The 15,076-nt window shown below is 46.3% G+C and overlaps 1 protein-coding gene across 1 annotated transcript in view; it reads right to left on the bottom strand.

The window, feature by feature from the left end:
• Positions 1 to 3,445: 3,445 nt before the first annotated feature.
• Positions 3,446 to 15,076, bottom strand: part of IMPA2 (inositol monophosphatase 2) — a 35,914-nt gene continuing 24,283 nt past the window's right edge. The window contains exons 5-8 of the mRNA XM_066579527.1: positions 13,745 to 13,853; positions 12,946 to 13,054; positions 5,888 to 6,039; positions 3,446 to 3,859 (exon numbers count right to left, since the gene is read on the bottom strand). Of these exons, the coding sequence (XP_066435624.1) occupies positions 3,750 to 3,859; positions 5,888 to 6,039; positions 12,946 to 13,054; positions 13,745 to 13,853 (480 nt within the window). The 3' untranslated portion in view covers positions 3,446 to 3,749. The remainder of the gene's footprint in view (positions 3,860 to 5,887; positions 6,040 to 12,945; positions 13,055 to 13,744; positions 13,854 to 15,076) is intronic.

Below are 15,076 nucleotides of genomic sequence, written 5' to 3'. Positions count from 1 at the left end.
TATTACCCACTCCCTCCACCTATAGAGTGATTTCTAGGCTAAGACACCAGAGGTGCAGTGATCGAGTAGGTGCATGCATACAGTTTGTAGCTACAACGTTCTAAAAATCCCTTGACACACACTGTCTATACTTCCTTTCAGTGAGGTGTGCAGAACTGCCAGTCTATGCTATGAGATGCAGCTTCACACAGCTCTTCTGCTTGTAAGAGCTACCTATCAATTAGAGGCAGAGACAAGCTGAATCACAGAGGAACACACAGAGGCTCTCCAGGGCAAGTTAGGAGAGAACAATTCTATGTCACCGATCTATCACTTGCTGCCCATAGACAGGACTCAGAGCAAAGTGAAGAGACATAGGCATAATGTGAAATGTAGACTACATTAGAAGAACCATATAAAAAAGGGGAAAATACATAAAATTGGGAGCAAGCTCATAAATAGACCATCAACTAAACCTAGTATACTCAAGAGCATCTACATTATTCTTTAATCAAAAGCCTATGCTACATTACACTGGAGGCAGTCAGATAGCCAGATCCAGCACTATATCTGAATACTGCTGCACTATATTGAAATAACAGTAGCATACTTGAACAGAAAAGCATTGATATGGTACACAGGCGCCTGGGCCAGGAACATGGATTTCAATTTTGTGTTGTGACCGCTTAGAGTACACTTTTTTTACTTTAGTCGCAGCAGCAGTCCCACGCGACTTAGAGATGCAGAAAGCGGGTTTCTGCTCCTCACAGCCTACTTTGGAAATTGGGTTTTACTTTCTCACCCTTAGGCCTCATGTCCATATGTGGATCGGATTCTGAATGCAGGAGCCCGCAGAGGAATCCAACCCTGCCTTCGGCCGAGGACACTGCGGGTCTTCTGCTTACCCATACCGGTCTTCTATTTTCTTCACTGCGGATGTGTGCAGAAGCACCAGCCAGTGCGCCGCCGTACCTGTGCAGTGGAGTTTTTTTTTTTTTAAACTTCCGCTTTCCCCCTGTCTACAATTGAATTGCAGATGGGCCAGCTTCCATTGACTTCAATGTAAGTTGTCCATGTGGGAACCGCACTGAAATGGAGCATGCTGCAATTTGTTTTCCGGATCAAAAAGGTCCACACAACAAATCCGCATGCTTTAATTCAGCTGTGAAGACGGCCCGTGGACATTGGTCCTTACAGGGGCCAAAACACAAAACTGAAATCCATGTTTCAGGGCCTCCAGTGGCCCATGTGCCATACCATCATGTAGTGCATCCCTGCCTTCCTATTCAGGTATACTGTAATTTCAATATAGGGCACTAGTATTGAGATACACACCCTGTATAAGCAAATGAAGTGCTGGAGTGCGTCTTTATACAACAGATTATTTTTTAATGACACACACCCTTTAAGTGCCTTTTTTTAGTTTCCATATACTCTCACTAGCAAGACCAGATACTCCTCAATAACTTTAATTTTTGTATGGTTTCCTATGAAAATTGACATGGATAAAGATTATAGAGCAGAGTTATGAAAACGGTCTAAAAGAAAAGCATTTTCAACATACAAGGTAAATGCATATCAGTTTTCATAGGGAACCAGACAAAAAGATATTAAGAAATGTTTGGGCTTCCTAACAAGAGAATCACTCTCGAGCTGCTAGTCCTTTCACAGTGCTTGAGAGTATTATAAATGTGCTCCACATTGGTGAGATCTAATAAGGGCTCATTCACATGGGCGTACACGCACTTCAGATGTGTAAATACACAGCGTATTTACGGGAACAAAATACACATTCACTCCCGAATTATTTTTTGACGTAGTATAAGGCTGGTACCGTACTTGGGCTGGTATACTATAAAAATAGTTTTAAAATAAAAAATAATTTCTAGACAACACGTACAAGGACATACGTAAAGATTAGAGATGAGCGAGCGTACTCGGAAAAGCACTACTCGCTCGAGTAATTTGCTTTATCCGAGTATCGCTGTGCTCGTCCCTGAAGATTCGGGTGCCGGCACGCAGCGGGGAGCTGCAGGCGAGAGCGGGGAGGAACGGAGGGGAGATCTTTCTCTCCCTCTCTCCCGCCCGCTATCCCCTGCTCCCTGCTGCGACTCACCTGTCAGCCGCAGCGGCACCCGAATCTTCAGGGACGAGCACAGCGATACTCGGATAAAGCAAATTACTCGAGCGAGTAGTGCTTTTCCAAGTACGCTCGCTCATCTCTAGTAAAGATCTCATAGTAAAAAGGAAGAACCAATGAACCTAGCAACAAAAGTCTGACCTAGGGTGATATGCCGCTATCTTGAGGTACTAAAATAGTTGTGCTGTGTTGCTAAAAAGTAGTGTAGTTCTGGACCCTGGAGTGCCATTACATCGTGTGAGTTGTCATTTGATTCCTCTCAGTGAGTTCTACAAGTGTACGCAGAAAAAAAGAGCAAATATTGAACATTTAAGAAAATTCTGATGCAAAGAAGTGTGAAAAGTTTTTCTCAAAATTCCTGCGATATATGGCTAATAAATGGCTTCAAACTTATCAGAAAACGCATTGGAGAGGCTAGAGCAATTCATGAGAATTACAGAAAGTCTAACATCACTAATGCCAAACTTCAAAAGGTTTATTGGGAGAGTCTTATATTTAAGACGGCCGAGTGTCGTGAGGTGGGTTCCGCAATACTTGAGCCCATCCAAGCACATCAGTGGTGTGGCTAGAGTTAGAAAATGATTTGGAACTCATGGATGTGGATACTAATCACCCCCCTAGTGATGATGAAGAGGCTCTGGTGCAGTTATCATGAAAGCAAAAGAGAAGCGGATTTGTAGATCAGCGACTAAACATTTTTACACAATGTTCTACAATAATGAATTTAGATATCCTTGCGACGTTTGTCACTGGGTGTAGTTTGAAGCAGGCCATTAGCAATGCAAAGTCACAGCTTTGGCAAGAGTTTCCCAAATGCAATGTCGGATGTTTCCAATTGTGCATTTACTGTTGGAGTAATTGGTCTGTGGAAAAGATAGCACCATTATCAAGATCAAATCAGTTTTTGACAATACCCATCATGCAGTTCATATTCTATACCTCTACTTGTTTGTTCACAAAAAAAAAAATAAAAAATAACGCAAGAATGCCCCCATTGATTTAAATGGGCAATTGACTTAAATACGGCCTACACATGCATAATATGCACCAAAATAGGACATGCTGCATTTTTTTTCCACTTGACCAAAATACGTATGCAAAAAAGTACTACCATGTGAATTACCCCATTGAAATCAAAGGGATTTGTTCTGTGCCTAGTATGCTCTATATTTACAACCATGTGAATGAGCCCTAACATACAAATCTTTATGTAATAGCAATATAGAATGTGCCCAATGCCATGAACAACTCTACAATTCAAATAAAAGACATCAACGGTGTTCAACATTCACTGGAATGGAGAAGATCAGTTACATGAGAAAGTGATTGTGAAAAAATAAAAAATTTTAGTAGTATATTTCACATAACATCTTGGATTAAAAAGATGGGACAGGTGTAAAATATCAGTTTCTCTTCTGGCAAATTTACCAGAACAGTTTAACATATGCAAGTAACTAAAAGTAATAGTACCAGAAGCATGAGCAGGATCTGCTCTACCCATCCTGGAAACACACCAACAATACACATACAATTCTTTTACAACAGTAGTATTCTGCCGGGTTTGCTTGTACACGTGTACGCCAGTGACTTGCTATGCGTATGCCCACAGTCTTGGATACAATCTGACATTTCAGTCATCTCTTCCATAGTCAATAGTCTGCAACTCCTGAGCTATACTTTGTGCCAACTCCATTGTACCCGCTGCTACCACACGACATGACATAATATCCAGAGGTCCACCTAGGGAGAAAAATACACATTTTAAAACAGCAAATAACACATTTCAGTTTATATGCTGTTAAATTGTAACAATTAACAGTTGGTAAAACACACTGTGATAGATGTACTAATACTGTGTTAGGCCGGCTGCACACGCCCGGTCAGATTCCGGATGCGGGATCCCGTAGTGAAATCTGACCCTGTGCCTGGCCGGTGGACCCACATACCTGTCTTCTTTTCTGCTCATCTGTGCTGCGTATGGTGCAGACGGCTCGCCATCGGACACGCGCAGTACAGATTCTCTGGCGCCATCGCTAGGTGATGATGTGGAGTCCGCCCGCTCCATATTCCGTAATGCAAATATGCCTGTGCGCAGCTGGCCTTACAGAATATGTTCCTGCAGCTAATTTTGTGCCAAAATCTGTATCCAATTTATTTGAATAGGAATCAGGATTGTTCTGTAGTTGATTTTCAATTCGCATTCGAAAAAAAAAAAAAAGATCTAGAGCTGACATATCGCTTCTTAACGTGAATGCATGTCAGAAATTCCACACGCAGATTTTGCTAATTCACAAGGGCTAAATCCAGATCCAGATCCACAGCAAAATCAGTGCGAGGAATAAGCAGCTGGGCCACATAAAAAGATAGTGCCTATACTGCACTGAAGATCGCGTGAACGGGTGACTTCCGACTATTTGAATTAGCCCGTTCACATGATTGGATGTGCGTGTTATCCAGCTCCCATAGGAGTCTATGGAAAGTACACACCAAAGATAGGTCAGGTCCTATCCTTGCATGCACCACGGAGCTTAGATGAGACCTGCAGTTGTATGTTCTATCTTTGATACGTGCAAAATCCTTGCACCTCTAAAATGCATTCATCTGAACGGTTCTCTAGGAAACCATTGGTTCTTATAGAAATAGGGTCCTTAAAATGCACCAGTTTAATACAATGGCTCATGCGGGATAAAAGCTCTGGCACATCTTTAGACCGTTTATACAATCTATTAGTTGGTTTAGTATATGCCAACTTCTGCGCACAAATTCGCATTTAGCCACATTCACTCTGACACAAAGCCGTTTCTTAGAACATCTAGTTGGTACAGACATGAGCCCACCCGTTGGTTGCTTATTTGCCATTCTAACACTGAGCTCCTGACGTGCAGGAAAAGATTGCGTGACTGGGCTGTCCCTAGCTCTGTGGTCACACGTCCGTAGTGCTGGCAGCCTGATTCCACGGCTCCCATAGGAGCCTATGGTAAGCACCTTCGACAGCGCGCACCACAGAGCTGACAGGCGAGTTGGCACTTGTTGTCCATTCTTTTTTAGAAGTGCAGATTCTGCGCTTCTAAAAAGGGTCCGTGTGAGCACTTCCATAGCAACCCAAGTTCTGCCCCCTTCCATTGCAAATAGTGGCGAGGGGCGGGAGCTCAGTGCACTGCTCCTGGCCCGCCTCCTCTCCCTGCAGAGAAGGACAGCATATATCGGCCGGGCGGGAAAACACGGCCGATATACGCACGTTGGAATAACCCCTTATAATGAAGATGACAATAGTTCTTCCTCTCTGACTTTATGCTTATGGTCTTTAGCTTATTTAAGGGAATGTGAAAGGTAATAATTACACTGTTCTCTCAGCAGGCAGGGATGGTAGAGGCTCTAACTGGTCATGTGATGCAGTGTTGATGCATCATGGAATTGCATGCACAGCACAGGAGAGTAAGTAGGAAGAAATCTACAATTCTCTGGCTGGAGCTGGAGCTGATCCTAAGTGACAAAAAAAGCCAGAAGGGACTGCTAGGGATCAGTGTTCATACCACTATGATCAGTAAGCAGAGACACATTCCAGTAACCCTGTTAAGCTTGTGACCATATGGCTTTAATACAGGTCACATAAATAGTTATATTTAATCCAAGTTAACACTTTGTTATTAACCACCATCTCCTAATACTTCGATTATAAATGTAATTTTGCAGTTCAGCAGATACATTTTTAGCAGTTAAAAAGGGTTTGTAAGTTCACAAGGAAATATTTAAAAGGTTACCACCTACCTGATGTATCTATCAAAAAGCCTCCGGCTTCCCGAATTATTACAGTAGCTGCTGCCAAATCCCAGCAGTGCAGTCCAAATTGGTAATAGGCATCAGCGACCCCTGATGCTATGTGACACAAAGCTAGTGTGGCACTACCAATCACTCGAATACTGTAAAACAGGGGGGAAAAAAGTAGTTTCAAGATCTGTTTTGCGTATTTCTTCATTTTAGATCTAAAAGTGCTCGTAAAAACATAGAATATATAATAATGGCCATCTATCTAGAGCAGGGGTTCCCGAAGTTTTTTGCCCTGTAGACGACTTACCAATTTTTTTGTATTCCATAGACCCCCTCCCCATCTAAAGCCCGGCTGCACATGACCGAATCGGATTCCACATGCAGGAGCCCTCAGCGGAATCCGACCCTGTGCCCGGCTGGCATCTGCGCGTACCTGTCATTTCTTCTTCTTTTCTGTATTGCGGGTGGTCCGCACGGCTCGCTGCTGGACACGTGCAGTGCAGATTTTTACTTATTTTTTTAAAGCCCCTGCTTATCCCACGTTATAACTAGGCCAATCCGCGACCTTTATGCAATGTCGTTTTGTGAAAGGGCCACGGGTCGGACGACTTCCATTGACTTTAATGGAAGCCATCCATGCAGAATCTGCTTAAAAAAAATAGTACATGCTGCGATTTTTCCTGCGCAAGCAGAAAATCACGTTTGATTTCCGCTAGTGTGCAGGAAAAGGCATCTTTCAATAGGGGCAGTATTTGCTGCGGAATCTGGAGGTGGATGCCCGCTCTGGATTCCACAATGCAAAACAGGCCGTGTGCAGCCAGCCTAATATTGAATTTTCCTTTAGGGCTCATGAACACGCATGGAGCGGGATACGCCCGCAGTGATAAACAAAAAAGTCCCCGCTGGCGATTCCGGAAAAAACGCATGTTTTTCCGCGGTCTCCATTAACACAATATTAATGGAGACCTCCCGCCGCGGAAAACGCGGTAAAATAGAACAAGCCGCAATTTTTATCCACGCTAGCATGTGAGCACTGAGCTATTAGATTCAATAGAACCTAATAGATGCGTTATTACGCCGTGGAAACGCGTTGCAAATCCATCCGTGGGCATTAGCCCTAACTTATTAGAGTCAAATATGGTTTACACAGCTGACACAGTGCTGCTCGTTTGGATAGAGTTTTTTATAGAGTAGACAATTGTTAAAAAAACCATAAAAAACGTACAATGTTTATTTAGATTTTTTCTGAAAAGTCACAAAATGCAAGTAAATATTTGAATTGGAGACGAAACAAAATCGGAACCTAGTAAAATTTCTTACACAAAATGAATCCACAAATAATACTGTTAATGGGAGAGATGAGCCCGATGCTTTGATAGCAATTGGTCAATATTTGGCTTCACATTAGTGAGGTATAGTCTCAAATCTCCACGTTCAGTGATTTGCAATCAATTCCTTTTTTTCGGAAGAAGATTAGCGACGGCACCAAAACTCCTTTCCACGAGGTATGAAGATGGAAAACCTATCAAAAACTTTCTAGCGATAGTCCATAATGTGTTGCTGCCGGTATGAAAACTTGTAACAACTTGCACATGAACACAGCGCACCACAAAGCAGATTGGTATAGTACGTGCTAAACCTCTTGGGCTCTGGCGCATCACGAGAAAACGATGCGCAATACAAACTTTACAGGTAAATTAGCTACTGTGCAGGTCTGTTGTATCTATCGGCAGAGCCCAAGAAGCTTTGTGCGAACTCTACATAAACAATGTTCTGAAATATCAAAGAGATAAGTAATTTCTATGTCCATTATAAGCATGTACACAGTCTGTGCAAGCTGTATTAGGTCATTTACAGAAAACCTAAATGTTGATGACCTGCCTAAAGGAGTCCGCTCATGTGAACCGCCATTTACATCTCACGCACCCCACATTTTTTTCCTGTTGATGTGCAAGTCAAAAATCGACCCCTGGGAGTCCATATGGGAACCCCTGATCTAGAGCTATTGATATGCATAGCACTAAATCCATTTGTTGTGACACACATACAGTTTCAACCCAGACACTGGACGATTTGAAGCACTGAAGCGATACTCCAAGGCCCAATGTCCATGGGCGGATTTTAATTATAAAATCCACGTGAGTCTCTCGCGCGGTAGATCCCCATCTCTAGCCAACCATAGGAATACATTAGCATCCACAAGGCAATTTAAAACACGCGGATGTTATTTTTTTTTCCTGGTGTGCGGATCATCTTAGGCCTCATGTCCACTTGCACGCACAGATTCCACTGCTAAATCCCGCAGCATAATCCAGATGTGCCCGCAAACATGGACAGGAAAATACATTTTCTTACCTGTTCAGAATCAGCTGGATCTATTCTTCAGCACGGCGGATGCGTCCGGACGCTCTGGCGAGGTGCCGGACGTATGCGCAGTGCAATTTTTAAAAATAAGAGGATTTTTTAGTCACCGTAAAATCTCTCTCTCGTCTCGTCATTGGGGGACACAGCAAAGACCGTGGGATATAGCTTCTGCCACTAGGAGGCGACACGAAGCACAAAAAGTTAGCTCCGCCCTCTGGCTATATCCCTCCTGCCGACAGCAGGCTAATTAGTTTGTCATGCCAGCAGTTGGAATAGCCATGCAGGAACAGAGAGACAACAATAGTTAGTCATATGACACGTTAACAAAAAATGTCACTGTAATGAAAAACACGTAGCACCATGTGCGACTTACAGAATCCGGAGTCCGACCAGGACCACCACTGTGTCATATCAAGAAAGAGGGGTGGGTGCTGTGTCCCCCAATGACGAGACGAGAAAGAGATTTTACGGTGAGTAAAAAATCTTCTTTTCTCGCTCGTGTCATTGGGGTACACAGCAAAGACCGTGGGACGTCCCACAGCCGTCCCCGAGGGTGGGTACAAATAAATGAAAGCGCATGCGGTCAGTTTAAAGCCGTTTGTAAAACCTTTCGACCCAGCGAAGCGTCGGCTGACGCAAACATATGTAACTGATAAAACTTAGAAAAGGTGTGCAGGGATGCCCAGGTAGCTGCCTTACACACCTGTGATACTGAGGCACCGTGATTGACCGCCCATGAAGCCCCCACCGCTCTGGCGGAATGAGCCGTCACCTGGAACGGCGGTGCCTTAGCCTTAGCCCGGTAGGCCTCCAACACTGCCGAACGGATCCAGCGAGCAATAGTCACCTTTGATGCCGCAAAGCCACGTCTCGGACCATCCGGTATCACGAACAGGGAATCCGAGCGCCGGAAAGACGCGGTCTGGTCCAAATATGTCCTCAGGGCGCGGACTAGGTCTAAGGTGTGCAGAGCCCGTTCCCTAGGGTGAACCGCCTTTGGACAAAACAATGGCAGTACAATGTCCTCATTGATGTGAAAGGTAGACACCACCTTTGGGAGAAAAGATTGCACCGGTCGCAACACCACCTTATCTTGGTGAAAAACCGTAAAGGGTGGTTTTGCCGATAGCGCCGCAATCTCCGAAACCCTACGAAGGGAGGTAACTGCCACAAGGAAAGCGACCTTCCAGGACAGCAAGCGCCACGGTACTTCCGTTAATGGTTCAAACGGATGGGCCTGCAAGGCATCCAGAACCAGGTTAAGGTCCCAAGGTGGCAACGGAGACCGCAAAGGGGGTGCCGTATGAGCGACTCCCTGTAAAAAGGTGCGCACCGCCGACCTTGAAGCCAAAGGTCGCTGAAACAAAACTGACAAAGCCGAAACCTGTCCCTTAAGGGAGCTGAGGCTCAGGCCCAAGCCCAACCCGTCTTGGAGAAACGACAGGAGACGGGCCAACGAAAAATGCATCGGGTGCGCCCCTTTCTGCTCGCACCAGCGAAAGAATGTTCTCCACACCCGGTGGTATACTTTCAATGACGACGGCTTCCTAGCCCTAATCATCGTCTGGATAACCGGGTCTGAGAAGCCCCTTGCTCTCAGTACCGCGGTCTCAACTGCCACGCCGTCAAACGCAGTGTAGCTAAATTCTGGTGGTAGAGGGGACCCTGAGAGAGAAGATCCTTTCGCAGGGGTAATCGCCAGGGCACGTCTGCTACCATGTCCATGAGCTCCGCGTACCACGTTCTTCGCGGCCAATCTGGGGCTATGAGAATCACTGGTAGCCCTTCCTTCCTGATTCTCCTGAGCAGCCGTGGAATGAGAGGAATTGGTGGGAAGAAATAGGGGTAATGAAACCCCGTCCATGGAGCCGTTAGCGCATCAAGTAACCTATCTTGGAAAAACGCTTATTCGGTGCCTTGCACTCCTTAGATAGTGCCTTGTCAAAGTCCTCATGAGGAGGAAAAGTTTTTGGAGAGCGTCTAGGCTGCCTGAAAGAAAACGATATCCCAGATGCCTGTGGTTCCTGTTCAGTGAGCTGAAAAGTGTCACGCACAGCAACCACTAAGCTCTCCACCATTGCCGAAAATTTTGGGACCTGATCCTCCTCCACAACAGTCTGAAGAAGATTCAGACCATTCCTCGTCCGAAACATCCTCTTCTGCCGACGAGCGCCGCGACCTAGTACCAGAGGAGCGCAAAAGCGACGAGGAGGATGGTGACCAGGAGGGCCGCCGTGAGTCCAAAGGCCTGACCCGTTTAAGTCTACGGCCGCGCTCCTCACGTGAATCGGTGGCGTCCTGCGCCAATTTTTCCAAAATTGCGCCAGATGCCCGAGTGAGGTCAGACACCGCCATTGACAAGGAGCGGGCCCACTCCGGCTCGGCCATAGCTGGGGGCTGAACTGCGGGGGGGGATGCCCTGCACAACCGCCTGTTTCGCAGGGGAACAATCTCTACAAAAGGGCTCAGCCTGTCCGCATGCGAACTTTAGGTTACAGCGTGAGCAAGCAAAGTGCGTTACTCTTGCTGTCCCTGGTCCGGCCTCCAGGGCTCTGGGGTCGGACATGGTGCTGGGATTTCACCGGGCAAAGAAAACTGCGAGCTATCCTCTGCTATGCCAACCACTGGCAGGAGGGATACGCAGCGAAAGAGGGGAGCTAGCCACCAGGCAGAGCTTACCCAGGTCCTTGCCGAGGTCCGAAGAGGTCCGGGGAGCCGCTGGGTTGGGAGACTGCAGGTGCTGAAGGGCTTTCTTTCCTGGAGCTTGAGCTGTACAGCGTATAAGCTGAGCAGAAAAAGGCAGCAAGGAGTGGAGCAGCAGGGAGGTTTTTAAGTCCTGGCGCGCTGTCCCCAATAGGCTGCTTCTCTGATGTCATCCCCCTTCACCTGTGCTGAGGGAGGGAGGGGGAGAGGCAGGGCGGCCTGCATTGCCGATGAGGCCACGCCCCCTACATGGAGTCAATGAAGGCAGCATTCTGCCGCACCCACGCCACGAAGTCACGCCCCCAGCATCACACAGGCGTGGCCACGCTCTCCATGGAGGCCCTCCGCGAAGCCACGCCCCACGCGGCATATCGGCGTGGCCACACGGCGTGCCCACGCCCCCTCCGCTCCCGGCATTGCCTCGCCCGGGGCTGCAATGCAGCCCCTCCATTGAGCCCCCACATCGCAGGAACTCCTGCCGGGAGCCTTTGCAGGGAGCTGGAAGACCAGGGCATACTGGAAGTTGTTGCTGCCGCCGCCTGGGGTGCCATGCCCCACGAGGCCACGCCCCCCCCGCCGGCTTGTGCCTGGAACCAGCGCCCTGAATAATGCCCTCTGCTGCCGCAGCCATACATAGCGGATACAACCCCCGCGAAAAGGAGCCTGTCCGCCTGCGCCTCGCTGCAGCTCACAAGGTAGAAAAAGCTGGAAGAAAAAGCGGCTCCCCAGTTCCAGCAGCCTACCCCTGTAACATTGCCTGCCCATGGGAAGGGGATGCGGACCTTTGCACCAAACATGGGGGGCACTCGCTGGCGGGCCACATGCGGATATATATGACCCGGATGTGCCACCTTTTCTTCTGAGGCGGGCAGGGCAAGAAGCAACCTGGACAAACCCGAGGTTGTTCGCCCTCCTCTGCGTTCGGGTTTGATGGGGAGCGTCCTGCCTCCCCGTCTAACCCTGGCCCTTAAAGCAGCCCTAATGGGTACGACCGTCCTCCTACGAGACACTAAGCTAAAAAACTAATTAGCCTGCTGTCGGCAGGAGGGATATAGCCAGAGGGCGGAGCTAACTTTTTGTGCTTAGTGTCGCCTCCTAGTGGCACAAGCTATATCCCACGGTCTTTGCTGTGTACCCCAATGACACGAGCGAGATATCCTGCTTTCCCGCAGATCCGCAGCACGTCCACAGTAACAGCTGCAGGTGTGCTGTGGATCGGATGGCTTCCATTGACTTCAATGGAAGTCCCCACGGGATCTGCAGAAAATGGAGCATGCCGCGATTTCTTCCAGGGCAAAAAAAAAAATACCATCTGCATGCTGTAAATTGCATTGCAGATGCTAATGTATCCCCTTACTGCAGCTAGAAGTGCGGATCTACCGCTGATATTATAATCCACCCATAGACATTGGGCCTTACTGAATAGAAGCGGAGCGAGCTAGTGATTACTCTGAATAGAGGCGGATGGCCAGAAGTGAACAGGCAGTCGTTCATAGATGAACGACTGCCTGTTTACATGGGCTGACAGTTGTTCAGTTTTTGGCGGCATATAAAATGAATGAATTATCATTCATTGTTCAGTTGCTGCCCAGGTTTACACTGAACAATTAATAATAGTTATCGTTCGGTTTCGCACAATCCAATGATTAACTGAGCGCTAATTGTTCTGTGCAAGAAGGCCCTTAGGTGGTCAATAAAATAACTCCACAACTGGATTTTTGCACACATTTTCAACCCACTTTATCAGTGCAGTAAGAAGGAATCCCGGCCCATGGATGGTCACTGAAGCTTACTGACCAAGAGCAAACACCTAAGTAGGAGGGGAGCCATTCAGCTGTCCATGGATTGTCTAGTGGATGCATTTAGGGTTCAGCAGTTTCATTTGCAAAGTTCACTTTGTGACAACTGCAGTTTAAATCTTTGTTACAGAAACACAGCAACCTATTGAATTTTTTTAAAGGACAGTAGTGTCAGGATATCTGTCCACTTACCCGTGGGCCTGAAATGTTAATAATCTCTCCATATTGCCTAAAAACAATTTTAAAGTTGCTGGATCACGTTTAGGACCAATTTCCGTTAAGATTAAAGAGCTCTTGATACCTGGTAAGAGAATAGCAAAACTTGTTACAAGTGAATTAGTCACACAGCACAGCTGCAGAAAATAAAAGTAATTTACCGCTTAACTAAAGGGTGTACATGTAAGCCTTCCTGCAGCAGGGCTTGTATGTAGGCCTGGAAGCAGAGTCTGCTCAATGCAGGTCGTCAATTCTGACAGCAACCTTTAACCCTTTCCAATCCACTGTCTGATGTCTAAAGACATTATGATTTAAGGCTGTATAGCTCCGATGTTGGAAGATGTCCATCAGGGTTCTCTTACTGTATATTGCCAGCCTCTCTGCTGTCGGAGCCTATCCAATGTGTCACCTCATGCAGTACTGGCTTTAGCCAGCATATAGCGCTGTTGTATAACAGCAGAAAAAGAATAAGCCCCCTAGGAAAACCAGGATACAAATTGGATTGGAAAGGGTTAATCCCAATACCAAGCCTTGCACTAGCCCACCATGAACCATCATCAATTGAATGCTTCTCATGCAGAGATCCTGACAAGAAAAAGCTGCTTACATGTAACTTCCCATTAGTTGTAATGTACAGAACCATACTGTATGTGCTCTAGCCCAAAATATAAAGTAATTTTCTCAACGTCTCTTGTGTGCCAGACAGCTGGAAACTAAACAAAATGAAAAAGCCTATTTTAAACAGTGGATGGCCTAGAAAATGTATCATACTGACCTGTTTCTTTTGTTACATGAAGTCTTTCTTGATTGCAAAATGCTCCTTGCCCTTTTCTTGCAGTGTACATTTTTTCTTCAGTGCAATGGTATATTACACCAAATTCAAGCTGGAAGAAAAAAAACAAAAACAGAAAACTGTTGTTGCCATTTCTGTATTTAAACCCCCAAAATACAAGTACCTTCAAATATAGGCTATTCGTTTTCAGCTCTATCAGCAACACTTAGGCTGCCTGTCCACGGGCATTGCGGTATCCCGCGGCGGATCTCCGACGCCCGGGAGCAGGAGCCGGCAGACGGATCTCCGCAGTGAGCCTATCTGACAGGGGCTTAATAGGGGCTATATTTTTTAACGTGTGCTACCAAAAGCTAAAACATAATTTTTTTAAAAACCTACATTAAAATTTCACAGGTCCTCGCAGTTCCAATCTTGCCTGCGTTGACAGGCTACAGTCAGCCTGTACACGGGATGTCACAGGCTGCTGCAGCCAATTACAGACTTTAACCCTTTCCAATCTACTGTCTGACGTCTGAAGACATTCTGATTGAAGGTTGTACAGCTCCGAAGTAGGCAGACATCCGGCAGGGTATTCTTACTGTAGATTACTGGCCGCTCTGTTGTCAGTGGCCTCTCCAACATGTCCTATACCGCAGTACTGGCTCTAGCAAGCAAATGGCACCATTGTATAACGGCAGAAAGAGAAAGCCCCCTAGGAAACCCTGAATCCAAAATTGGATTGCAAGCGGTTAAAGGCCTATTTTGACACAACGATTATCGCTCAAAAGCCATCTTTTGAGTGATAACCGTAGCATCTAAATGCCTGCCCATTGTGCACTGTTCGACAATCGCTCATTTCTAGTTTTTTAGAAATGAGTGATGACTCTTATCAGCGGCACAGGCTGATATCAGTGCTGCTGGCTGAGATAAGATTCTCTCAGCTGGTATACCACTGGCAGTTCACAGTGGGATACCAGCTGAAAGAGCGGAGAACACTGTAGCTGTTTGCATATGCAAAACAGCTGCTTTGTTCTCAGAGCCATCACGAACATTGCCTGCATTAACTCTTTAGTAGCCAATTAGCTACTTAAAGTTATGCAAATACGATCGCTCAAAACTGTCACTCAAACTGTCATTTGAGTGATCATCTTTCAGTGTAAACTGGCCCTAACATGTAAATGGATTATAATGAAATATAATATTTAAAGAGATAACACAAGATCCACAATTCACAACAGGTGATAGTCACAGCTTATCTGCTCCCCATCATTGCACAAAGGCTTTTGCACAGGTCAAAGAACACTCTCCCATAAAATTCAATGGGTCTCCTCCTGT

This window comes from Eleutherodactylus coqui, chromosome 9, assembly GCF_035609145.1.
Source record: "Eleutherodactylus coqui strain aEleCoq1 chromosome 9, aEleCoq1.hap1, whole genome shotgun sequence".
Classification (NCBI taxonomy): Eukaryota; Metazoa; Chordata; class Amphibia; order Anura; family Eleutherodactylidae; genus Eleutherodactylus; species Eleutherodactylus coqui.
Note: the sequence above shows the minus strand (reverse complement) of the source record. Positions and strands in the feature narration are given on the sequence as shown.